The 25,850-nt window shown below is 35.2% G+C and overlaps 1 protein-coding gene and 1 long non-coding RNA gene across 3 annotated transcripts in view; one reads left to right on the forward strand and one right to left on the reverse strand.

The window, feature by feature from the left end:
- Positions 1 to 25,850, forward strand: part of map2k1 (mitogen-activated protein kinase kinase 1) — a 32,515-nt gene that overhangs the window by 5,929 nt on the left and 736 nt on the right. Inside the window, 9 exon segments of one of the 2 annotated variants that reach the window (NM_213419.2) lie at positions 16,712 to 16,922; positions 19,620 to 19,766; positions 22,194 to 22,271; positions 22,377 to 22,428; positions 22,515 to 22,639; positions 24,736 to 24,943; positions 25,020 to 25,084; positions 25,201 to 25,259; positions 25,748 to 25,793. In NM_213419.2, coding sequence (NP_998584.2) covers positions 16,712 to 16,922; positions 19,620 to 19,766; positions 22,194 to 22,271; positions 22,377 to 22,428; positions 22,515 to 22,639; positions 24,736 to 24,943; positions 25,020 to 25,084; positions 25,201 to 25,259; positions 25,748 to 25,793 — 991 coding nt within the window. 2 annotated transcript variants of the gene reach the window in all.
- Positions 14,729 to 16,149, reverse strand: LOC147832806 (uncharacterized). The gene is made up of 2 exons (XR_015514914.1): positions 15,913 to 16,149; positions 14,729 to 14,964 (listed from the first exon to the last, which is right to left on the reverse strand). It is a non-coding gene; the product is annotated as an uncharacterized LOC147832806 (long non-coding RNA).

The following is a 25,850-nucleotide window of genomic DNA, read 5'->3' on the forward strand; positions in this document are numbered from 1 at the left end:
GAGTAGCTGGGCTTTAGTAGTGGCGTTTGGGAAATTGACAGTTATGCAGTATTACATTCCTTCCTGGAAAGCAGGACAGGCTGTGGCGAGTTGCTTTGGAATTTGTGTGTGTGTGTTTGTGTGTAGCGGTGATTCAATCCTGTGGAAGTCAGAGTTATAGAAAGGCTCACTGGAATGTTAAATACCGACAACACTTTCTTTCCCAGAAGTCTCGGTTTTAAATAATAAAGGTCGTGGCAAGCCTATCTCTTGGAGAAAGGTTAATACTTAGATGTATGTTCTTACTTATTGATATAAATGTATCACTTCTTTTTATGAAGTTACAATTTGTCAATTCAGGTCAATAAATGCAGCTGGAAATGCATTCAATAGCTAGCGAAGCAAGTTTCCATTTGTAAATATGAAGTAACTCTCTTTTTGAGACAAGATTTAAATGCACCAATGTATTGGCCACAAAAGTATAGGGTTTTTGAAGAGTGTATAAAAGAATACATAGCAAAATTAATATTACAAACCAATAGTTTATTTATTTAAACTGCATCCAAAAAAATATGCTGTAATCCACACTATTCCTTCATGTTGTCCCAACACAAAGCGATTAAGTCAACTTAAATGTTGTTACGCATGTAAGTGAATTGAACCTAAAACAATCAAACTAGTTATTGCACTCCGGTTCAAAACACAATTTTCACTCTGCTCCTCCCCTGATGGCTTCATGCAAGTGCAGGTTGCCAGACAGCAACAAGAGTGTGACTATTGAGCCTAAAGGCTGATTTAAGGCTGATTTAAACCATGTTCAAACTAAAAGCAACACTTCGCATTTAGGGATGGGACGATAAACATATTTAAGGTATACCGTGGTTTAGAAAAGTCAAGGTTTTAAAACTGCCAAATTTTTCTGCTGTACCATTTCAATTGCATATGTAGGTTTTTGTTTTGTTTTTATGTTTTGTTTTACAATTAAGACAACAGTGTCCCCAGCAGAAAAGATGTCCATGTTTTTTAAACTAATGCAGACAGCAGAAGTCAATGATTCATTTGAATTATTCAGCCTGACATGTTTACGGCTCCAAAATATTTTAAAAGTTTCTCAAAATAAAATATATTGTGTTCAAAGAGGAAAAAGTTTTAGTTTTTCACCCAGACATTAAAAAAAGAACATATTTTAGAGCAGTAATCACAATATCGTGAAACCATGATATTTTAATCCAAGGTTATCATACAACCAGAATCTTATAATGGTCCATACATGCCTACTCACGATAGAAGGAATATCTTCACATTAAAAGGAGTTTTTGTAAACCAACACCTGAAATGTATATTTTAGAAACAGCTTCTATTTCTTTCACCTGAACAACAGAAAACTATGACGATGATCACCACAGGCAGACCTCAAGTGCTTTATTCAGTGTAAAATTCTAATAATGTAAGTTTGAATGTCATTTGACATGAAATTTATTGCTATAAAGTTACTACTGAAAGCAGCAGTAGATAGCTCACCTCAGATCTTGAAAATAAAATAAACCATTGGAGCTGTGACTCCCAGCACTAATCAGTGATTCGGCATCTACATTTAAAAATGTTAAAGAGGTTTAATATGTAATAATAAGACTGTAAACCTTACAATTAAGAATTGTGTTGTTTCCTTATTTTAAATAACTAGAAAAAGCCATTTTTTGCATGTGTGTGATAGCACAGAGTTGATTAACCTCCTACAGCTTTGTGGCCACATACATGGACAGCACATTTTAGCTCTTCAGTGGCTATTTAAAATACTTTGAATTTTTTATATTTTGTAACAGACATACAGTGTCATTCTGCAACTGTTTTGCAGCATATGAAGTGTCCCAAACACAATTTTTAACTTTCCAAAAGGGGCAAATTTTTTTTTGTTTACTCTCTGATATTCAAAACATGTTAAAACAATGTAAATGTTATATATGCATAAAAAAAAGTCAGGAAAAAAAAATGTTTAATGTAAATTCGGACCACGAGTCCACATATATGGACATAATTTTTCTCTAAAAGTACATCATATCAAAAGATGAGGTTAATATGTAAATAAAATCAGTACCAAAAAAAGATTGCCGAATATGTTAAAAAAAAAAATAGATTGTCGATTTGCTTCTAAAGTTGAAACAGTGAGGCATTTTTGCTCATCTCATTTACATTACAAAAAAATGTGATAGACTTTAGTTTTTTACCAGTATTATCCTTGCAATATGCTGCTGTTCTTTAAAAAAAATCCTGTCCAAAGCCCGATTTTGTTGGATTTTGGCATTTGATGATGCTAATTTTGTATCCTGCCAATATTGTTTGATCTCTCTCTATTGGCAGTGCTACCTCTGCTTCTATTGTTTCCCACGAGCTCAATGCTGCATTGTGTCTTTTTTATCAGTAGGAAACCGCAATGTGTTACAGTATTACACAATCACACATATACACGCACACACACACGCACACGCCATGGCACCATCTGCTGCTCTCCATTTTACTTAAAAGTGCTGCCGGGTGTATGAATGCCGTTATAGCGCATCAAAAAGAGTCTGATAATTCTTGTGTTTTATCTGTTCCCTAATTTTCTTCTTTTATTGTACTTCTATCTGAGATCTAGTTGAATCGGTGCATTGTGGGATGACAGCTCAGATGAATCCACAGGAATGATTTGTGGAGTGTAGTTTAGGTAAAGACACTGCTGTGAAACACTTTTTTTTTAAATAGTCCTGTTAGATTTTTAGGATTTTCGTGAAGTGTTTTTTTTTTCTATAATGTAAAGACAATGTCAAATTCAAAATACACACTCCTTTTGTTTCTTTTCTTTAATTTGTGGCTGGAGATATCCATTAAAAGGCTTTTTTTTAAGTAAATTTAAAAATGCATTTTCTTTTGCATCAAACTAGGGCTGCACAATTCTGACTAAAATGAGAATCACAATATTTGTTTTGCTTAAAGATCACAGTAATTTAGGTTTAATATAAAGGTTTATATGAGTAGGCTATTATTATTGTTATTTGTCAAACATAAGCTAAAACAACAATAATATTAGGCCTATGTGTAGTTCTACTGTTGGTTAAAATGATCAATTGTGTATAGACTTGGAACGGTGGACTTGGAACAGACTTTAATATATTCTGGTTGTTAATGCACAGTAGTGATTACATCAGAACACTAGAATACTGACACTGTTAAATGGATATTTTTATGCATTAAATGGATATTCTTATTCACAGGCCATGAAATGTTTGTACTTCAGTGAACAGAACTTGCATAGCCTGTGAATAACAGGTAATAAAGTTGTAAATAACGTTCAGTTTGTTGTTTGATCGCATGGAAGTATGGGTTGCGTGTTTGTTTGTTTTTCTCTCAGAGGGTCGCGCATAAAAATATCCATTTATCAGTGTCATTATCAGATTCCCTCTGGCATTATCTTCAACATTATATAGGCAAGAGTAATTATACTGACACTGTTAAATGGATATTTTTATGCGCGACCCTCTGAGAGAAAAACAAACAAACACGCAACTCATACTTCCATGCGATCAAACAACAAACTGAACGTTATTTACGACTTTATTACCTGTTATTCATAGCCTATGCAAGTTCTGTTCACTGAAGTACAAACATTTCATGGCCACGAAATACATCACTACATGAAAACATTTTTGTGTGAATTATACCTTATAAATACAGTATGAGACTCTTTCAACACCAATTGGAGGTGTCCATGTTGCTGAGCAACGTATAGAAAGCAATGTAAAGACTTGTGCGACCGCTTTACGCTTCTCTCTTTAACTTGAAAATATAATTGACTGAATTGTCGAGATGCTGGATTAAGATCCTGTGGGGCGTCGAATCGAGATCACAATTTTTTTTCAAGTAATTGTGCAACCCTACATCTGCACTTCAGCAGAACTTACAGTTCTTTACATCAAGTTGCACAGTTTTATTCTAAAAAGAGATATCCAATATCCTATATGAAAACATCTAATCTAAACACTAATTTAGAGACTTTACTAAATGTTCATATATCATGTCCGATAATATCCACATAATTCATGAAATAATGCCTCATTTCCACTTTGGTAACACTTCAGTTTAGGTCTCAATTCACAGTATTAATAAAAATATTAAAGAACACTCCAACTTAATAAACTACTTATTATCTGTTTATTAATAGTATCATAGAAGTTGGGTTTAGGTGTTGTGTAGGATTAGGGATGATAAGATCATACATTATGACTGTATGAACAGTTAATATCTTGATAACAGGCAGTTAATACGCCAGTAGTTATTAGCATGAATTGTGACCCAAAGTGCTACCAAAACTTCTGATGCAAAAGATGATTGCAATACTTCATGTAATCAAATAACAGGGGAAATTTGGTTGATAACTATTAGTTTACTTATGTGCATATTAACTACTGATATGTACTCCATACATGCAGTGTGGTCTTTAGTTTTGTGGTCTTCTCACTGGAGAAAAATGGTTTGTTTTTGAGTTTAGAGTCATGTTCCCATGCACAACATGTAACGCTGACCACATATTTCCTGTGTTTGATCATTCGATGTCCACACAACTCTTCAGAAAGTCTAAGAGATGGAAAAATCTGAAGCAGTGTTAGGATTCTTTCAAGTGCTCTTTTTGGGCTTCAAAGGCTTTTCTGTGTGCAAGTTTCAAACCGCGAGCAGTTTTTGTATCTTTTCTGAGAAAGCATCTGCCCTTTTTATGTAAACATAATGCTGTATCAAAGGGTAGAGTAAATATTTCACTGGATAGTAGTATTCAGTTATTTATTACTTTATTAGAAGATCTTGTCACTACAAATGAATTGATCTTCTATGTATATATTTTGCGGAAGGCCCTGTGAATTTGTGTGTTGCGAAAAACAAGGTTAGGACTGCACCAAGTTCAGTTTTGATGTGCATTTTGCTTTGTGAAATGAAATGTAATGTTATTTTGTACATATTTTTATATTATTATACTATTTATATTATTATGAAGGCATCCAGAACTATTAAAGAGAAAGACACAACATTTAGGAGAGAAAATAAAACCAATTTTATAGGTTAATTTGTGATTCACATTAATTTTCCGGTTTTAGTTTGTCTATTGGTCACCTATGTTTTGTAATGAAAAACTGTTTACATTTGTACGATTTAGAAACCAGTTCAACAAATTATAAATTTGTGAATGTATTTTTTGCCTCATGCCTTTTCATCATTGATTTTCAAAACATTGAAACTTTTTGTCTTTACCTAATATTACGCTCATATATACTTATATTATACTTATATAACTAACACAATTAGAGTTACTATAATAGTTCATATTACATTTTTTAATTACGTTATATTCTATAATTTATTTACATTTTTATTAAAAATCTAGCAAATTTCATGACATTGTAATAAAAATTATTATTCATTCATTCATTCATTTATTCATTCATTTTCATTCTCTTTTGTGGGGCCGAGTAGTGGGGGCAGCCAGATTCATTCTCCACAGACACTTCCTCCAGCTCCTCTAGGGGGGATCCTGAGGCGTTCCCAGGCCAGCCGAGAGACATAGTTCTTCCAGCATGTCCTGGGTCTTCCCCGAGGCCTCCTCACAGTGGGACATGACTGGAACACCTCCCTAGGTAGGTGTCCAGGAGGCATCCGAAACAGATGCCCAAGCCACCTCAGCTGACTTCTCTCGATGTGGATGAGCAGCGGCTCTACTCCGAGCTCCTCCTGGGTGACTGAGCTCCCCACCCTATCTATAAGGGTGTGCCCTGCTACTCTGCAAAGGAAACTCATTTCGGCCACTTGTATCTGAGATCTTGTGCTTTCGGTCATGACCCAAAGCTCATGACTATTGGTGAGAGTAGGAACATGGATTGACTGGTAAACTAAGAGCTTTACCTTTTTTCTCAGCTCCTACTTTACCACAACTAACCAGTACATTGACCACATTACTACTGCTGCTGTACCAATTCGCCTGTCAATCTCACGTTCCATCTTTCCCTTACTCGTGAACAAAACCCCTAGATACTTGAACTCCTCCACCTGGGGTAAGGACTCTTCCAACCTGAGGACGGCAAACCAGCTTTTTCTAATGGAGCACCATGGCCTCGGACTTGGAGGTGCTGATTCTCTTCCCAGCCACGTCACACTCGGCAGCAAACCGCCCCAGTGCATGCTAAAGGTCCATGTTTAATGAAGCCAACAGAATAACATTCTCTGCGGAAACAGAGATAAAATCCTGTGGTCCCAGAACAGAAACTTCTGTATCTGGGAAATATACAAAGTTTTAATTATAAACTATTCAAATCTGCAGTTGAAACATGATTTAATTTATTTATTTTTCAGTTTGTAGTACCAGTAGAATTTGTTGGACCAGGCCAGTTTAATAATCTTGCTCTGGAGCTCTGTTGTAAGCTCTGTGTTCTCGCTTATGATGCATTTGTGGTTCTTCACACTGACTAAAATCACTCTGAATATCCAGTCATTGTTCGTCCTCCTACACGCAACGCAAGGTTTAGAGTTGTGAAGTATTTCTTTCCACTCTGGCATCTTCTGCGTCCTTCACCATTATCACGACTCCACCACAGCGTGTCCACGCCACCCACATCCACCCACACACACAGCCTCGTAACCATGGTTATAACCGGCCTTGCTGTCAAAAATGAAAACACTTCTCCTCGTTGTGCATATCGATGAGACAAAGACTTCGTGGAGTGCTCGTGCTCTCTTCATCCACCTGAGTCGTGCCGTCTGTCCTGGAGCAAAACGTGCTGCAATGTTTTGCTGGCTGATCAGCATGCTTTGATGTAAATTTATGTGTGAGTGTCACTTGTTGTGGCGTGGATCATTGTTCAACAGCAGGACAGCATGTTTTACATCTGAATTGGCCCAATGCTGAAAAGCCCTTGAGGCTCATGGTGTCCAATGCTTCTCGAAGATACGGTGTGAGATTGAGAAGCTTCACAGATGTTTGCAACATGTAACATTACGGTTATTAGCTGCAGGGAAAATTACATTTCTGATAATAATGATAATATTAGATTAGTTTCAACAACTGATTTATAGGAGATTTAATTGGATCATTTGAATGCGCAAAAATGGCAGACCCTGTTTACATGCAATAATAAAGGGATAGTTTACCCCCCAAAAATGAACATTTCCTCATCATTTTACTCACTCCATTTATTTCATATCTGAGTTTCTTCCTGTTGAACCCTAAAGAAGATATTTTGAAGAATGATGAAAATTGTTAGCCATTGATTTCTATAGTATATCTGCCAATGGCTAACATTCTCCAAAAATATAAAATACCTTCATAAATTTACTTTGTAAATAACACAGTATTTAACTGTAATGTGAACTGTATTTAGCTGTAGAACATTTAAAGTTGCAATGGGAAAATTTCTGTATATTTTAGAGTAAAGGTATACATAAAATTCTACATGTACAGCAAGCTAAATGGTGCTGTAAATGTAAATACAATGTTAAAATTATTGAATAATTTACAGTAAAAGTATACATACAATTTTACATATAGAACAAGATAAATGGTGCTGTAAATGTAAATACAGTATTGTATGGTTGTTTTATGATCGCTTCCCCCTAAAAGGCGTCAAAATGTATAAACGGCCTGCTCATTAAATAGAGGAAAAATGTTTGCAGTAATCTGTATCTTAACAATAATAATAAAAAGAATTAAAATAACATAATATAAACACATTTGACCACCCCTATAATGTTTTATACCATTTTGAAGGCATAATTGTGCCCAACAGGCTTTGCAGGAAAATATTTAGCTGGCAATCTAAAACCAGAAGATCAAGCCTGACGATTGACATCCTGGGCTCTAATTTTTAAGAGCCCCTATAATACATTAAATATGGGTCATATTTTGGTTTTAACGGTTTCCAGCAGCAGGCTGATATGCATGCAAGATCAAAAAACAATTTCATTGTCTTATAATATGTATTTATTTTACCCCATTATCCCAGCAACTCCCATATGATTCGTTTAGTAATTAATTTTTTCCCAAACCCCTTTTTAGCCCGAAGCTAATCTGAGCTGATTGGACCGATGACAGTCAGTTGAGATTGGTCGACAGCATTTAGCGAGATACAGAGTGAAATGCCCGGCTATCAACAACATTGAAGAGTGCAGAGTGTATGTGTGAGCATACCTGCCAATACTCCTGTTTTTTCCGGGAGTCTCCTGTATTTCAGATCCATCTCCCACCACCCTTGCGTTTTTTTATTTATCCCGAAAAACTCCCGTAATTTCAAGCCGAATCGGCTAAAGACTCATTATCAAGATGATTCATTTGAAGCAATATGAGTTTACTCTTTTATGAATAAATCAATAGTTTTAAACACTGTGCACTTTCAGATTTAAAGGGTCACGAAACACCAAAACACATTTTTTGAGCTGTTGACAGTCGTATATGTGTCCCACACTGCTAAAAACACTATTAGGACACCTATATTTCACTAAAAAGTGTAAATTGGTTGTTTTTGCGTTATTTCAAGCAAATTTGTACTTCCTGTTTGAAACGAATTTTTGAAGCTGCGTCACGGCCATGACATAATAGCGTGTATTCCAGCGTGCAGACTGGGCGTCTGTGCCAGAGTGAGTCTTATTACGTCTTACAGTGTGATACATTAATGCATGAGTAAGGCTTGGTTCAAACCAATCAGCGCGCTCTATTGTGGAACTTCATTAATATTCATTAGTGTCACCGTGTTTACGCCACAAAGACGCCACGTTGTGTTGGCAAAACAAGCGTGAAGTGTTGCTTTTATAGTTTGCTGCCGTTAAGTTTCATTTTCATTTTCTCTCTGTGAGAGCTCAGTCTCACGTGTGGATTAACAGTGTACGCGACGCTCGACAACAATAACTTACGTGTCTGAGGATTATTGTTTACCTGAGAGCTGTTCTCATCTGCAAACGCTGAAATCTGAATTCGCTTGTAGTATTCTCTTCATAAAGACGCGGCTCTAGTTGCTGGTGATTGTCCTGTCTCTACAGATTTGGTAAGTGAGCGACCAGTGCTCTTTGTTTATTCAGTTTGTTCGTATCGAATTAAGTTACTAGTGCACTGAGTGCAGAAATGTAAGCACCGCATTTTGTGACCGGAATAACACACGCGGCTTTCTGATACTACCTGCCGTGTGCATCTAAGTTTCCGGGAAATGCGGAGTTTTTTTCTCTCTCATTCGCCGTGCGGTATCAAACATTGCATGAAAAATACACGCTTGCAGCAGTTCCTTGAATCAAATATCTCGTTTGTCGCGAGAGGCATGAATGAATTCCCTGAATGAAAGAGCCAAACTGCAGTTAAAGTCCAACTTTTAATAATTTGGCAAATAATTCGACTACAGATGTCCATGTAAACACAGTCACATTGTCCGCTGTGGGTGTGTATTTTGACTCTGAAACTCGCGCGTGCACAAATAGACACTCCCACACCATCCCACTTTAGTTCCTCCGACACTCCCCCCTAAACAGAGCTGGACACGCCCACTTTTCTGACTTTTTCCAAAGTGGAGGTGTGAAAACACCCTGCTGAAACGAGGGGGTTTCATGGCCCTTTAAGCCTTAGCTAGATATTTCCCTTCACTTAGAGCTGTGTTACACACTACATGGAAAATTTTCAAAAACCCATAATAGGGGCTCTTTAAAAAGCACAAAATCTAAAGCGCTTGGTGCAAAAGCGTGGCACATTTGCTATTTACATGACGAACTTTGTAACTGAACACTTCACTAGTGAGAAAGCAGTTAAACAGACCATCTGAGTGAGGATAAAGAACGAGCCTCCTCCGTTCGGCCTTTTTACTTTCTCTTTACTGTTAATCTTTACTTTCATGAAGTAAGGAAATGGTGGAAACTCTCTCCACTGTAGGGATTTTGTTTGTTGAAGGCAAAGATTAGTTTCAAAACTATTTCTAAATTCAGTTCTGTATGTAAGCAAACAAATAAATAAAAAATAATAAAGAGTTGTGGTCAAGAAACTGAGTTATATCCAAACACACGTCCTATTCTTATACCCCATATGTTGTCTCCAAAATCCGACAGATGGATAAATCTAAACTAGTTTTTTTTAAAAGCAAATATAAATATGCATATAATTAATAATACTGCTAATGACATTATAGATAGATAGATAGATAGATAGATAGATAGATAGATAGATAGATAGATAGATAGATAGATAGATAGATAGATAGATAGATAGATAGATAGATAGATAGATAGATAGATAGATAGATAGATAGATAGATAGATAGATAGATAGATAGATAGATAGATAAAAAGATAAAAAAATAGATATATATATCTATAAATAATAGTTTTTGTAACATTTGAATCTTTTAATTGTTTTTCATATGTAAAGATATTTGTGTATTGCTGTACATCCTGTGTGTATTGATTAATGTGTCAGCATTTGGACCTGCATAGGCGTATAACTAATAACTTGCACTAGGTGTATGATAGGACCCTATAAGCGACACTTTTCTTGTCACATAGGTGTTTGTATCCACATATACAGTAGCCTAAAAGTAAAGTAAAGTTACACTGAGATTTTAATAGACACCTATGCTCACAGAAGTTAAACAGTTAGTGTAATCTTTCATAATCATCCATTCGTCAGGAAAGCAAACCTGTCACTGTTCAGTGAAATTTGCAGTTTTATCTTAAAGAATAGGTTGACTTTGAGAATCATATTTCTGTTAAAATAACCCATTTAGGTCAGAATCCACTCATTATCTTACAAAAGAAAACCTTGAAAACATAAATAAGTTTTATTATCCCTGTTGACATAACCCATTTAGGTCAGAATCTGCTCATTATCCTACAAAACACTGAAGACGTAAATAAGTTTGATTAACTAATGAGATAAACATTTTAATTTAGTGCACTGAACCATATTTACACAAACTCAATAGTCAATGTATAATTTAAGTTTATAATCATTTGAGATTAAATTAAATTATGATTACATTTTAATTTTGGGGTGAACTATCCTTTTTAAGATGCATATTTATTGATTGCATTAACAGCTTGGGATTTTCTGTGTAAAAACCAACCGGTATTATTATGTATTCAAATTAATCTTTTGTGATCCTTTCTGATTAATTTTGTCCGTTCACTTTGCTAGAAGAGTCTCAAGACATGACTACTTCACTGAAAAATAAGATTCATTGGATTTACTAAATGTTTTTAAGGTAGGTGGTTACAAATAGGCTGTATTTAAAGTTGAACATTGTTAAATTTAGTTTGTTTAAATTCAGCCCATATAAATTCTTTGCAACCACTTACCTTCAAATAATAGAGTGAATCCAGTGAATTTTTTTTCAGCGATAATAAACTCATGTTATGCATCTTATGAGTTAGCAAGCAACATGAAAAGGTTTTAGATGGTCATTTTGATCAAATCTGTGTGTACATCGCAGCAAAGTATGAATACAAAGTGCAGATTCACTTTCTCACGGCACGTCTTGACATATCACAGACACTCTTGACATCATTTGAGCCAAAGTGGAACAAAGAATGCATCTGAACGCATGCCAATACCAGGAGGAAATGCTAATGCAATGCATCTTAGCTATGACTTGTGGAATTACCAAATGGAAACAGGGCCATAGATTCATTTCTCCCCCAGCTGACCTGGTGAATGAAGCTGTGGTGAGCAATGGTGAGCTGTTGGAGGAGATGCAGAGAGGCTGGATAGTGGAGGGTCATGGAAGTTCGCTCTTCCAGCAGAAAGCTAAGGAAATACATCACCATGACAACAAGGCCAAGGAAAAGGCTCTCATGCTTAGAGGAACTCCATGTTTCCTAAGACTGAGCTTTAGGAAGATGTTATAAAGCCCTCCCTCCACTTATCCACACATTGTATAATAACCTATTCACTATTCCAACATGAGTTCTGCCTTAAGGATGGAAATGTGTTACAGCTTGCTAGAGATCTTCTTCTGAGAGAGGAATTTCTGTTTTTTAGTTCTGTGCAAGCCAGGATAAGACTGTAGCTATGCTATTTAAGTATTATTTATATACTTTTATTGTTTTTATTAATATATGTTTAGGTTATGTTTTAGTTGGGTTTTTTTTTGGAATTAATTGTTTTTAGTGTTTCTACTTGGATTTAATTTACATTTTTATACCAGTTTATTGATATTTTTGCATGTCAAAGCAGCATTTCTCAACATTTTCATTTGCTCCATTTTTCTCACATAATATTTAGATTTTGTTTTATTTTAGCTTCGTTTCAATTGGTGAAAACTATTTAATTTAGTTTAAACTTTATTGTCCATTCTGCTTGGCACAGAAAGGAAATTTGTCTGATTGACAACAACTGCATACACACAACAAACACACAATAACAACACTCATCAAGAAAACAACATAAAAACATAAAAACCAAATTAACCTAGGGCTGCTCTATTATGGGAAAAATCATGATTATTCAAAACGATATACAGTTGAAGTCAAAATTATTCGCCCTCTTGTGAATTCTTTTTTTTTTTTTTTTTCCTAAAGTGTATTGCAGTACATCCAGTATTTTTTCTTCTGGTGAAAGTCTTATTTATTTTATTTTGGCTAGAATAAAAGCAAGTTTAAATATTTTTTTTAAGCCATTTTAGGATCAATATTATTATCCCCTTAAGCAATATATTTTTTGATTGTCTGCAGAAGAAACTATTATGTTTAGAAATGGGTTGAAATAATATTTTCTTTCCTGTTAAACAGAAATTGTGTGTGTGTGTGTGTGTGTGTGTGTGTGTGTGTGTGTGTGTGTGTGTGTGTGTGTGTGTGTGTGTGTGTGTGTGTATGTATGTATATGTGTGTGTGTGTGTGTGTGTGTGCATATATATATATATATATATATATATATATATATATATATATATGCTTTCCTCCTTGTAAATAAGTAAAGGGAAATAAATACAGTAGAATAAAAAATGAAACAAACTGCTTTAAGCATCTTTACTTTAGGGAAAACAAACGTTAATTATTGCTACAAAAATCCTTTAGTCAAAAGCAGTGAGTGATTTGCTTTTTCTTTTTTGATTAATGATAAAAAAAGTCGGCAGCAGGAATATTGCGCACTGTGACTTTAAGAGCAGTACGGTTCTGATTTATGGTTTCACTTTCACATGTCTTTTGATTCTCAACTTGTTTGTTTATTACATAAATGAGGCTTAATATGAACAATATCTTAACACCATGTTTTGACACAAATTTGCATGTATTTGACCATTAAGGGGCTCACATTAGGAAGACTTTAGATTTGTGTGCTCTGCTCGTCTCTGAGGCTGAGCGCATACACACAGCACGCGATTTCTTTCACGCTTTTGAAAACATGAACGATTCAAATGTACATCAATGAATTATGTGCATCTCGTGCTGCAAAATTTACATTACAGTACATGCTTTCAGTAATTTTCACATAAAACTGAGCTTTGCTGAGCAACAAATGTGTACAACTGGAAAGGGAGCTGTGTATTATTCAATAATTGTTTTATCTCGATTAATGTTATTTCATAATCATTAGAAGCCAAAATCGATATCGAAACTGAATTTTGATTAATTACACAGCCCTTAATTAGCCCCATACATACTGCAAATCATTCTTGTCCACCATCCCATTCACTTTAAACAGTAAACTGATTTAAGACAACAACTGCAATTGGGATAAATTACTTTTTAGAAGCATTTCTTCTGGGTTCAGGAATTCTAAACCTGTGCCCTGTTGGTGACACTGCAAATGCTGAGTTAAGAGAATGTGTATTATCTTTAAAAATCGCAATTGCTGTGTTTTCCATAAAAGAGTCTAATATAATCTGCAATGAACATTGTTTATGACCAGTTATCTTATTTGCCTGATTGATCATTTCTTCTTCTGTTTAAGTGTTGTTACCAAACCATGCAACAGTATTATATGTGAGAACACTCTATTAATGATCTATATGCCATGTTTAAAGTCAAACTTGAATAAAGTTTAAACTTCTCAACGTGCGGAGGAGACTGAGGCACTTACTTGCCTTCTTATAAACAGCCTCTACATTAGTTTAAAATTCAGTTTATTGTCAATAATTGTGCCTAAATACTTACAATTTGAAATCTACTCTACTATTTTTCCATTTGGGATTACTGGTTTATAAAATCTTGAATCTATTGTACTTGTTTTACTTCTCAGACATAGCTCTTTTGTTTTTCCAATATTTAGATGTAATTAACTTTTGCCAAACCAATCTGTGATACTATTAATATATTTAAAATGTGAGGAGCCATTCATTTCTACCCAATATTTTAAGTATATTAGTATAATAATATTGATTTTTTTGTTACCATAAATTAGTAAAATTATGCAAGTATCAGTGACATTATGCATTACCTGACAGGTTTATACAGAAACGCATAAAAAATTAAAGTATATATACATAAGCATTAAGTCCACATGCTTTTATTTACTTAATTAAAAATATTTGCTATTTCTTATTGATGAACCAATTAAAAGATGTCAAAATTATGATTATGATCACTTTTTTGCATTATTTTGACTATTGTCGTTTATGTGGGTTGGTTGGGGGTTTAAAATATACACTTCTCAAAAAATTTAGGGAACGCTACAATAACACGTCCTTGTCCTTATCCTTATTAAATACTTTGCTCTTAATATAGTTGAATGTGCTGACACCAAAAATTACAGGTATTTCAAGAAATCAAATTTATTAACCCATGGATGTCTGTATTTGGAGTCTTATTCAAAATTGAAGTGAAAAACACGCTGCAGGCTGATTCAACTTTGTTGTAATATCCTTAAAACAAGTCAAAATGAGGCTCAGCAGTGTGTGTGTGGCTTCCACGTGCCTGTGTGAACTCCCTGCAATGCCTGGGCATGCTCCTGATGAGGTGGTGGATGGTCTCCTGAGGGATCTCATCCACTAACTTCTGGACAGTCTGGAAATTAATTTTGTTAACATCAGTTATTCAAGTATCAACAATATGCATTTCATTCCTTTTGGATTATTCAAAAATACAAAAAATTAAATACTAGAGCTGGGCGATATAGCAAAAATAATTATCACAATATCATGTTTCATATCATTTAATATCGATAATTATTAAATATTTTAAAACAATCCATTTAGGAATATTAGGATTTTTTAACCACTTAAAACAAAATATCACATCTCTTTATAATAAAATAAACATAAGTGTTAAAGAGACTCCTAAACTTGATAAATAAAATGTTACAAACAGTGTGCATAATGGTAAAGTCTAAATGCTGAACAATTAAAGTGTGAATAATAATGATACCGTAAATCTCAAACTCTAAACAAAACAAATATTGATAATCAAATCTTGGCTTTCAAGTAAAGGAACCAGCCATCATCATTCAAATACACATTACAACTCTACAAATTGTGAAGTTGGATGACTAAATTACCACTATGCTAAAAAAAATCTTTCAGATGGGGTGTTAGTGGCTGGGATGCACAAGAAAAGAAACCAAAAAGCCAGTCTGGCGACGTCCTTGCATCCTTTTTTATTTACAATCTCTTCACTGCTGCTAGCCACCGTACTCATTTTCAAGTGTGTTGTTATTCTGACCTGAAGTGACAAGCACAAGCGTGTGGTTTCCTTCACCATTTTTAATTTTCTTTTGCGCTTGGCTCACCTGGCATCTCTCATAACACGACAAATATCACCTGTTTTCTCAGAGGATGACAAAATGCTTCAGCTCCGATACAAGTTCATGAAGAAAATGAAAAAGCACTGCAGTGTTTGGGTGCTCTGTGTTTGTCTGAGGTATTAGTCTGCTGTTATTACTGAAATGTGTATATTGTATATAATATAACTGTGTATACATACAAAGTTTGAAGCAGATTGGTTAGTTGTACTTACATGAATCGTGGTGCTCTCGCAGCATTTGGAAAAGTTCAGATGTTTTCAACTAGGTGTACTTGGAAAATGCTCAGGCGTCACGTGTGCGCTGCTTACACACCATGTGTGCATCGCTCCCATGTGCGCGTCGTGCACGTTATGCACCTCCATTGGAAATTACAAATTTACACCCTAAGCTTCACACTTAGATAATGCTTGACTATAATAGCAGGTTGGGCATCTTGTTCAGGAAGAGAACCCTGAGCTTGGAGATAGATGATTAGGCAGGATATTTATAGTAGTTTTAGAATGATCTAATAGGCTAGCTAATGATTAGCAATAAAGATCAGCTGTAGACGATCATATTAAGTGCTCCTCTCAAAATTAGTTTGTGAAACTTCACTAAAGCTGTGGTCACATTGGGCTTACGTGACTACGTGAGACCAATCGAGGATCAAAACATGACCTCTCTGGACAGAAATTTAAAACATGGATCAATTGCACACTTTTTAAAATGTCTAATAAGGTAGTTTAATCCTGCACCTTTTCGCAGCATCGCCCCACAGAATATCGCATGCTCAAACTCTAATAAGACTGCAGCTTTTTTGGCATTCATTTCGAAGCGCATACTCAGAAGCCACATTTTAATAAAACTTTAGGGTTTCATACCGAAACATATTGATTTTTTTCAATCGATATTACCAATGGTGTTCCTTTAATAAATACAGATACCAGTTTTATTGCCCATTTAAAATTCCATTAAATGTAGTTGCACAATTTTAAAGATTAAGTTAACTTTTCTATCTGTGTTTTGTGTTAGAACAAATCTGGAAGCTCTGCAGAAGAAGCTGGAGGAACTGGAGCTGGACGAGCAGCAGAAAAAACGCCTGGAAGCTTTCCTCACCCAAAAGCAGAAGGTCGGAGAGTTAAAAGACGATGACTTCGAGAAGATCAGCGAGTTGGGAGCAGGCAATGGAGGAGTTGTGTTTAAAGTCTTACACAGGCCGTCAGGCTTCATCATGGCCAGGAAGGTAAGTTTTAGTAAAACAAACAATGGAGTATGTTCATTTCAGCAACAAGTTTTGCAAGAAAGGTCACTGCCATCCATTGATTGTCATTACCATCCTAGAATCGATCAGATGCTGTTTTAGAGCTGTGAACATCAAAACCCGTGCTGCTTCTCCAATGTCTCGAATGCATCAGCTATTCATAACATCATGTCTTTTTATAGATTGGAAGAAGTCAGACCTTGCAGGAATACGGCCTGACATTCTGTTCTATGGATACGTTGACATTTATTGAACATGTAGTCAAACTAATAGCAGTTGACAGAACAGTTTAAGAGACTCCTGATCTACGTTTCTTTTTTGCCAGATTATAGCTAGTGCACTACATAGTGTGATGCAACAAATGGTTCTTAATATAAGAGCTCCCAGGGAAGCAAACAAGCTGGAGTGCAGTCAGCAACAAATCCAAACAACTCTTTTACAGCATACATGAAACAAAGAACTGACAGTATGCATGCGGAGAAGCAACTCCTTATCAGCTGGCTGTATAATGCAGACACCCTGGCAATTACAGAGAGAAGCTCTGCCTGGTACTGAGGGAAATTAATGAGGCTTCAGCGTTACACTGTGTACTGCACTTAGAAAGACACAGCGAACATCCGTTTGAGCTTCAAACTTTTCATAAATATTAATTGTATAATATAGTAACAGTTTGGCATAAACAACATGAAAGCATAGATTTATCCTGCCTCTGAACAATTCTTCCTGGCCATGTCCATCCCTTTATCACCAAAATATAGTTAAAGCCAGAATTATTGGCCCTCCTGAATTTTTTTTCACCAATTTATGTTTAACAGAAGACCTTTTCAATGTATTTCCAAACTTAATAGTTTTAACAACTCATTCCTATTAACTAATTTATTTTATCTTTGCCATGATGACAGTAAAAAATATTTAATAGATATTTTTCAAGAGACTAGTATTCAGCTTAAAGTGACATTTAAAGGGTTAATTAGGTAAATTAGGCAAGTGATTGTATAATGATGATTTGTTCTGCAGACAATCAAAAAATATATTGCTTAAGGGGTCTAATAATATTGACCTTAAAATACATTAAAAAAGGACCAAGGGCAGCCAAGCTAGAGCACGTACTCTGGTCCCCTGGGCTCTGCGATGGTTGGGGAAATTCCAAATTGAACCAAAAACAACCTATTACGATTGGCTTAAGATTGGCAATGAAAATTCAGGAATTGCAACCAGCAGAACCTGGGAAATTTAAAAAAAAAGGCTTTTATTCTAGCCAAAATAAAACTAATAAAGCCCCAGTCAGATCACACTATTTTTATTGTCAGTTACGAAAGTCATTATGTCAAATTATGCAATTATTTTTATTTTATTTTATTCTTTTTCCTTGATAAAATCTTGACTTGTTGTGGGTAACAAATGTGACCGACTACACATTCCCGTGTTGTCTACAACGAGCGCTATTTCCCAAAGCAGCCACACATGTTGCTATAACAATATATCTTAATTTTAATCTTATTTCATTCTCAAAAACCACTGATGCTTGCTGATAACTAATAACTGCATTATTTAAAGGCATTCGTTATGACATGGATAGGATCAAACTTGGAAAAAATATCTTTTTGAAAGGTATTTTGTTTTTGATCATTTTAATCTTAATTTTAATGTATCTTTTGTTGGTCAATTTTTCTATAATAAAGAATAACGAATAACATTTAAGGTGAAGCCCTTCAAAACAAGTCCACTATATGTGCCAAAACATGAACTGCCATGAGATTGTGTTGGTTTGTTAAATAAAATAATAATCTAGCCTAAATTAAATTAAAGTGAACTATTCAGTTTCAGACAAGCCCATATTAAACTGTTTACACTAATAATGACAAATTTGAATAAGCAGGGAATGCTTTTAGAATGTATTCACAGCACTGAACATGTTCCCAGATTTCCTCGTAAGAACAAACTCTGTTGGAAGGATGAGAGAAGTCAGAAGTCAGAGAATGTAGATGTCTGCATATTTGTGCAAGTCTGTCAGATAAAATTGCTTAAAAGCCTTTAATATTTTAGAAAAGGTAGTTAAAGTTTGCAGACCCAATGATTGATCTTATCCACCTGTGACCCACTCATAAGTAAATATGCAGCCTATATTTTGATTACCTGACCAGCGCATTAACGGTAGCACCTGCTGAGATAACCAAGAAATTATGTACTTCTATTGGCCAGTTTCACCCACGTGACGGAACTCAACTTGAAAAACGTGATAATAATGTAACATGCTTGTCATTCTGGTGTTGTGAGGCATCGCAGGCATGGTATCGGTTGTCGTGAACTATATCACATTACACAAAAAGAAACGATTGAATCTTGTGTCACGATGTCCATTTGTCATTTCTAAATTGTGAAGGAAATTGTGACGAAATAGTAATGATTTTTAAAAACATTCATCGAAATTTGTGTGATCTAATCAGGGCTTAAGACTTTCACGAGAAGAAGAAATATTATAGGAAACACTGTGAGAAATTCCTTGCTCTGTTAAACATCACTTTGGGAAATATTTGGAAAAAAAATTCATAGTAGGGCGAATAAATTTGGCTTCAACAGTATTTCTCATCTTGTGAAACAAAAAACTAATTTCCACCTCTTCTATTTTAATAATATGAGGGTCATATTAAATTTGATTTGTTCTTATTTTTTATGCAGTTGATCCACCTTGAGATTAAGCCAGCAATAAGGAATCAGATCATCAGAGAGCTGCAGGTGCTGCATGAATGTAACTCTCCCTACATCGTGGGCTTCTATGGGGCTTTCTACAGCGACGGAGAGATCAGCATCTGTATGGAGAACATGGTACTGCCTTCTCTCAATCATAAAGAGATAAATGAGAGTTTATCTGTCTGTATATATAAATCTATACACACTACTGTTAAATGGGCTCTATGCACAGCTAGTGTATTTCAGCCAATAATGAACTTTCGGTGAAAGCTGTATGTAACTATTTTCTATTTCATAAGGATGTTACAGCATTGATGTTGTAATGTAATTCAAATATAATCGGTTAAATGGACTTAAGCATCCATTTAGTTGTTGAAGTGCAAAAAGAAACTAAAAACTGTTTAAACGCAGGCGCCGTCATTAGATGCAGGCTAGCGCAGAAATTTCTTTGAAAATACTGGGGTAAAATTAATATCCAAGTTTTAAAGACACTATGCAGAAAAATATCATTTAAGGCAGTGTTTCTTGTTTGGTCTAATACCTACATTATAATGTATCTCAGCCAGGCAGTGAAGATCGCTGTTTTTGTAAAGAAATCAGATCTTAAACGTGCCGATTTTGTATGGAATGACAATTAACCGGAAGCCCTGGGGCTGGCTGACTTAAATGAAAAGTCTGTGTGTGCATATACTCCATCTGACAATCTATCCAGATGGATGTTTTAGGATAGAGATCTGCGCGGGACTAAATTTTGAATCCCGCTCCTGCCAGGTTTTAGCCGGAACCCGACCGCTCCCGCTTATATTAAGCACTTGATGTCCCGCTGCCTGACCCGCCCCGTTTTCTATCCGCCGCGCCCGATCCCGCTAAAGAGCGGGGGGAGAACAAAACCGAAAATCACACAGTTATACAGTCCAGACAGCCTATAACAAGCTGTCTGTATAAACACACACACGCACAGCACCAAGCACACACACACACAGACAAAGCTTTCTCTCTCATTCGCGCGCACGCGCCCTCTAACACACACTCATAAGCACCAAGCACAAACACAGGCAAAGCTCTATCTGCGCACACACACACACACACACACACACACACACACACACACACACATATCTCTCATTCGTGCGTGGGCATACATACACACACACACTGCAACAAACAAGCTAAACACAGCATCTCGCTATTTCATTTACACACATACATACGCGTGCTCACTCGGGAGTCGGGAGCGATATTGCTAGACAGCCCGCTCCCGTCCCAAATTAAACCCGTTACCGTTTATTCGGAAATTTATACCCGCGCCGTAGAAATCTGGTCGGGTCCCGCGGCGCCTGCGGGACAGCCGCGGGAATGCAGACCTCTATTTTAGGATTTATCCTTTAAGTATACGTAAAGGTGCCATAGAATGAAAATCAGATATACATGGGCATTGCAGAATAATACTAGAAGGCGGGCTTTTTTACCATAAAGTGATCGATGATTGGCTCCTGTTCTAGTAGGCGGGGCTTTATTCATATTCATATTCATATTGACAGTTACACTTTTCCCCATTCAAAAAGATATTTCAAAGAGTGACATGTCTTGTGTATTCTATAGTTATTGATTAAACACACTATGTATGTGAAACTCTTATTTTGTAAATAGGTGTGGCAGGGAGACTAATAAGGAGAAGTTTTTTGAAGCAGGCGGTAACCACTATGTTCACAGCATGTCAGAACACAAAATTCAGCATATATATGGTTTTTAAAAACTATTCGGCGCCACCCTGAAGTGGTATAACTTCTGTTTAAATATATCTTTTGTTAGTTTGATGGGTATATTGTGAAATTTGCTGCAAATGTTTGTAACAAGGCAACAAACACATGTACACTGCTAAAAATAAGTGTTTAATGCACATTTATGCATCACTGAGCTCCTACTGTAAAATTTCCAAGGTGAACGGACACTAATAAACTTTATAAAACTCATCTATTTATGCACAAGTTGATATTAATTCCTGCCTGTTTTCATATGTTAAATCTTTAAAATACATCTAAATACAAAAACTGTAAATACATCTCTGTCTGTCACCTTTGCATATTATAATTATAATTTAGACTATATTTCATCCAGAACATAACTAAGGAGCAAACTAGGTTACTCTTGTGGCATAAAGGTAAATGCTTTTTGATAATAAAGAGAATACTTTGTGAGTGAGAGAGAGAGAGAGAGAGAGAGAGAGAGAGAGAGAGAGAGAGAGAGAGAGAGAGAGAGAGAGAGAGAGAGAGAGAGAGAGAGAGAGAGAGAGAGAGAGAGCACTGACATGACCTGCGATATCAGAGCAAAACTCATTAATATTCAAGACCTTTCCAAATATGGTCAAAACTAAGCTTTTCGCTCTAGAGTTAATTTATGTAATTATAAACAAGCATATAAACCCATTTGTGGAGAATTAGAACAATTTATTATATTGAATAAATGCACTCTATGGCATCTTTAAAGTCATTGCATTTCCATAATTCGACGCTTTATAAGGGTATGTGGTGGACATTTTTCCATAAATATTGTTTCTTGTAGGATGGCGGCTCTTTGGACCAGTGCCTTAAGAAAGCAGGCAAGATCCCAGAACAAATACTGGGCAAAGTTAGCATTGCGGTCAGTATTTCCTTCTCAAATGGCTGTCATGTGGACTGTTTACAGAAATAAGGCTAATGGGCATTGCTTAATGTGTCTGGATCTGTTTTGTCTTCATTCATGCAGGTGATTAAAGGTCTGTCATACCTGCGGGAGAAACACAAGATCATGCACAGAGGTAAATGATGATCTTGCATCATCTTCTGTTGATTTATTATTTTTGTTGAAACTTACTGAAGGGAAGACCTTGTCTCAACCTTGCAGATGTAAAGCCATCTAACATCTTGGTCAACTCGCGTGGGGAGATCAAGTTGTGTGACTTTGGTGTGAGTGGACAACTCATTGACTCCATGGCCAATTCCTTCGTGGGAACCAGGTCCTACATGTCTGTAAGTAAACAATATATATATATATATATATATATATATATATATATATATATATATATATATATATATATATATATATATATATATATATATATATATATATATATATATATATATATATATATATATATATATATATAGTTTGATTGATTGATTATTGATTATTAATAATTTAACAAAATCAATACATATCATAATAGAAAATGTATATTTTAATTTTTGGTTGATTTACATTTTATGTTTACCAGTATCTTACGTTTTTAATTACAATTGTTACTTTAATGTAGTTATTAATTTTATGAATGTATGTGTTATAGAATTTTATATTATATAAATATATTGCATTATAATTTTGTTTTTATATTGAATATTTAATAATCAATTCAATATTTATATTAAATATGTCTCGATATATATATATATATATATATATATATATATATATATATATATATATATATATATATATATATATATATATATATATATATGCTTATTTACCCTTTTTCAGTCTATTAGAACTATAAGCATACAGTTATTTAAAATTAGTTACTGTAGAATATTAATGTTAATTTAATGTTTGTTTTTATTATAAAATGTATTATTATTATATATTAACTATTATTATTATATGATAATTCTATTTATTATTATTATATTATTGGTATTATAGAATTTTTTATTTTTACAATACAAAATTATTTGGTCTATTAACATTATCATATAGATTTGAAATGTTTATATTATGAAATTATTTAAAATACACTCACCGGCCACTTTATTAGGTACACCTTACTAGTACCGGGCTGGATCCCTTTTTGCCTTCAGAACTGTCTTTATCCTTCGTGGCATAGATTTAACAAGGTACTGGAAATATTCCACAGAGATTTTGGTCCATATTGACATGGTCACCCAGTTGCTGCAGATTTGTCGGCTGCACATCCATAATGCAAATTTCCCGTTCCAACACATCCCTAAGTTGCTCTATTGGATTGAGCTCTGGTGACTGTGGAGGCCATTTGATTACAGTTAACTCATTGTCATGTTCAAGAAACCAGTTTGAGATAATTCACGCTTTATGACATGGCACGTTGTCCTGCTGGAAGTATCCATCAGAAGATGGGTTCACTGCGGTCATAAAGGCATGCACATAGTCAGCAACAATATTCAGGTAGGCTGTGGCATTGACATGATGCTCAATTGGTACTAATGAGCCCAAAGTTTTCCAAGAAAATATTCCCAACACCATTACACCACCACCACCAGCCTAAATCGATACAAGGCATAATGAATCTATGTTTTCATGTTGTTGATGCCAAATTCTGACCCTACCATCAGGATGTGCAGCAGAAATCGAGACTCATCAGACCAGGCAACATTTTTCTCAATCTTTTATTGTCCAGTGTTGGTGAGCCTGTGTTTTCGGACCATTCTCTGTAAACCCTAGAGAATGTTGTGCGTGAAAATCGCAGTAGATCAGCAGTTTCTGAAATACTCAGACCAGCCTATCTGGCACTAACAACCATGCTACGTTCAAAGTCACTTAAATCACCTTTCCTCCCCATTCTGAAGCTCGGTTTGAACTGCAGCAGATCATCTTGACCATGTCTACATGCCTAAATGGCTATTGAGTTGCTGCCATGTGATTGATTAAAAATTTGCGGTAATGAGAGGAGTACCTAATAAAGTGGCTGGTGAGTGTATATATAAATGTATTAATTTACATATTATATCTACACAATGTTAAGTTTTAGATTAATCTATAATTATATTATATTATATAGAGTTAATTAATATTTAGAGTATTTTAAAATGTGTTATATTATATTAATTATATTAAATTATATTATGTTATATTATATTATATTATATTATATTATATTATATTAAATTATATTATATTATATTACAGTCACAGATAATTAAGTTCTTGGTACATTTTTGACCTAATCATTTTCCCCTTGATGTTTAATTTGGATCATCTCATGGGTGCCATCTGTTTGTTCAGGCTCCTGTTTTCCATCAAATCTCTTCCTGTATGATAGCGCTCATTTCCTCCCCTTGTGATTTTCCTTTTTCTCCGTGTCCATCTGTAGCCCGAACGCCTTCAAGGCACTCACTACTCTGTCCAGTCTGACATATGGAGCATGGGTCTCTCTCTGGTGGAGATGGCCATCGGACGCTTCCCGATCCCACCACCTGATGCCAAAGAGCTGGAACAAATCTTCGGTCAGCCCCTGGAGGGAGACCCATCAGCCAGTGACACTTCTCCAAAACCCAGGCCCCCTGGTCGACCTGGCAGCTGTGAGTTAAAACTCATGTACTTGATAATGGAACTAATATAATGAGATAATATATGTTTTTTATGTTTGTTTTTCAGCATACGGTCCAGACAGCAGACCTCCCATGGCTATATTTGAGCTACTTGATTATATTGTCAATGAAGTAAGCTTTCAGTGGCGCTTACAAGATCACTAAACTGTTTTATGGCAGTGAATTAATTAAAGTGAGGATTTATTGGCTGCTTCGCTGAGATTTAATGGAGCTGTGTTTTTTTTCAGCCACCTCCAAAGCTACCAAGTATCTTTGGTGCAGAATTTCAAGACTTTGTAAACAAATGGTAAGCAAAGATGTTATCTTTGAGTTTATTCCTGTAGAGCTTGGCATTAGTGATGCCAAGGTCATTGGTTTGATTTACAAGGCAACTGGCAAACTGTTGAGAAGCAAAATGCACTGAAAGCTGCTTTAGATAAAAGCATCTGTTGAATAAAAGCCTTTTCAGCGGTGCTTACTGCGCCATCTAGGGGCATAGATTGAAATGTCGCCTTATTGTAGTCCTTGAGTGGACATGGCGATGGAAAAATAATAAAACGGGTCCAAGTTTTCTGTGTTTGCGAGCAAAATGTTGGCGATTAAGCTTTAATTTGAAGCATTTATTTCACTTTCCTTGTATATTTTCTGAACTGTCTTGCCCAAGTGATCACAAACATATTTCATGTGAAATACAACTATAAACATATATTTCGTTACTTGAGATATGTAATTCTAGACAGACACATTATTAAAAAAAAATAATCATAATTTGTTTCATTGATTTTCCTTTATCAGTTTAATCAAAAATCCAGCAGAAAGAGCAGACCTCAAGCAGCTGATGGTAAGAACTATTCTCTCATATATTATATCCATATTCCAAATATGTAGCTAGTACACT

The sequence above is a fragment of the Danio rerio genome, chromosome 18 (genome assembly GCF_052040795.2).
Source record: "Danio rerio strain M-AB ecotype USA chromosome 18, GRCz13ab, whole genome shotgun sequence".
In the NCBI taxonomy this organism is placed as follows: Eukaryota; Metazoa; Chordata; class Actinopteri; order Cypriniformes; family Danionidae; genus Danio; species Danio rerio.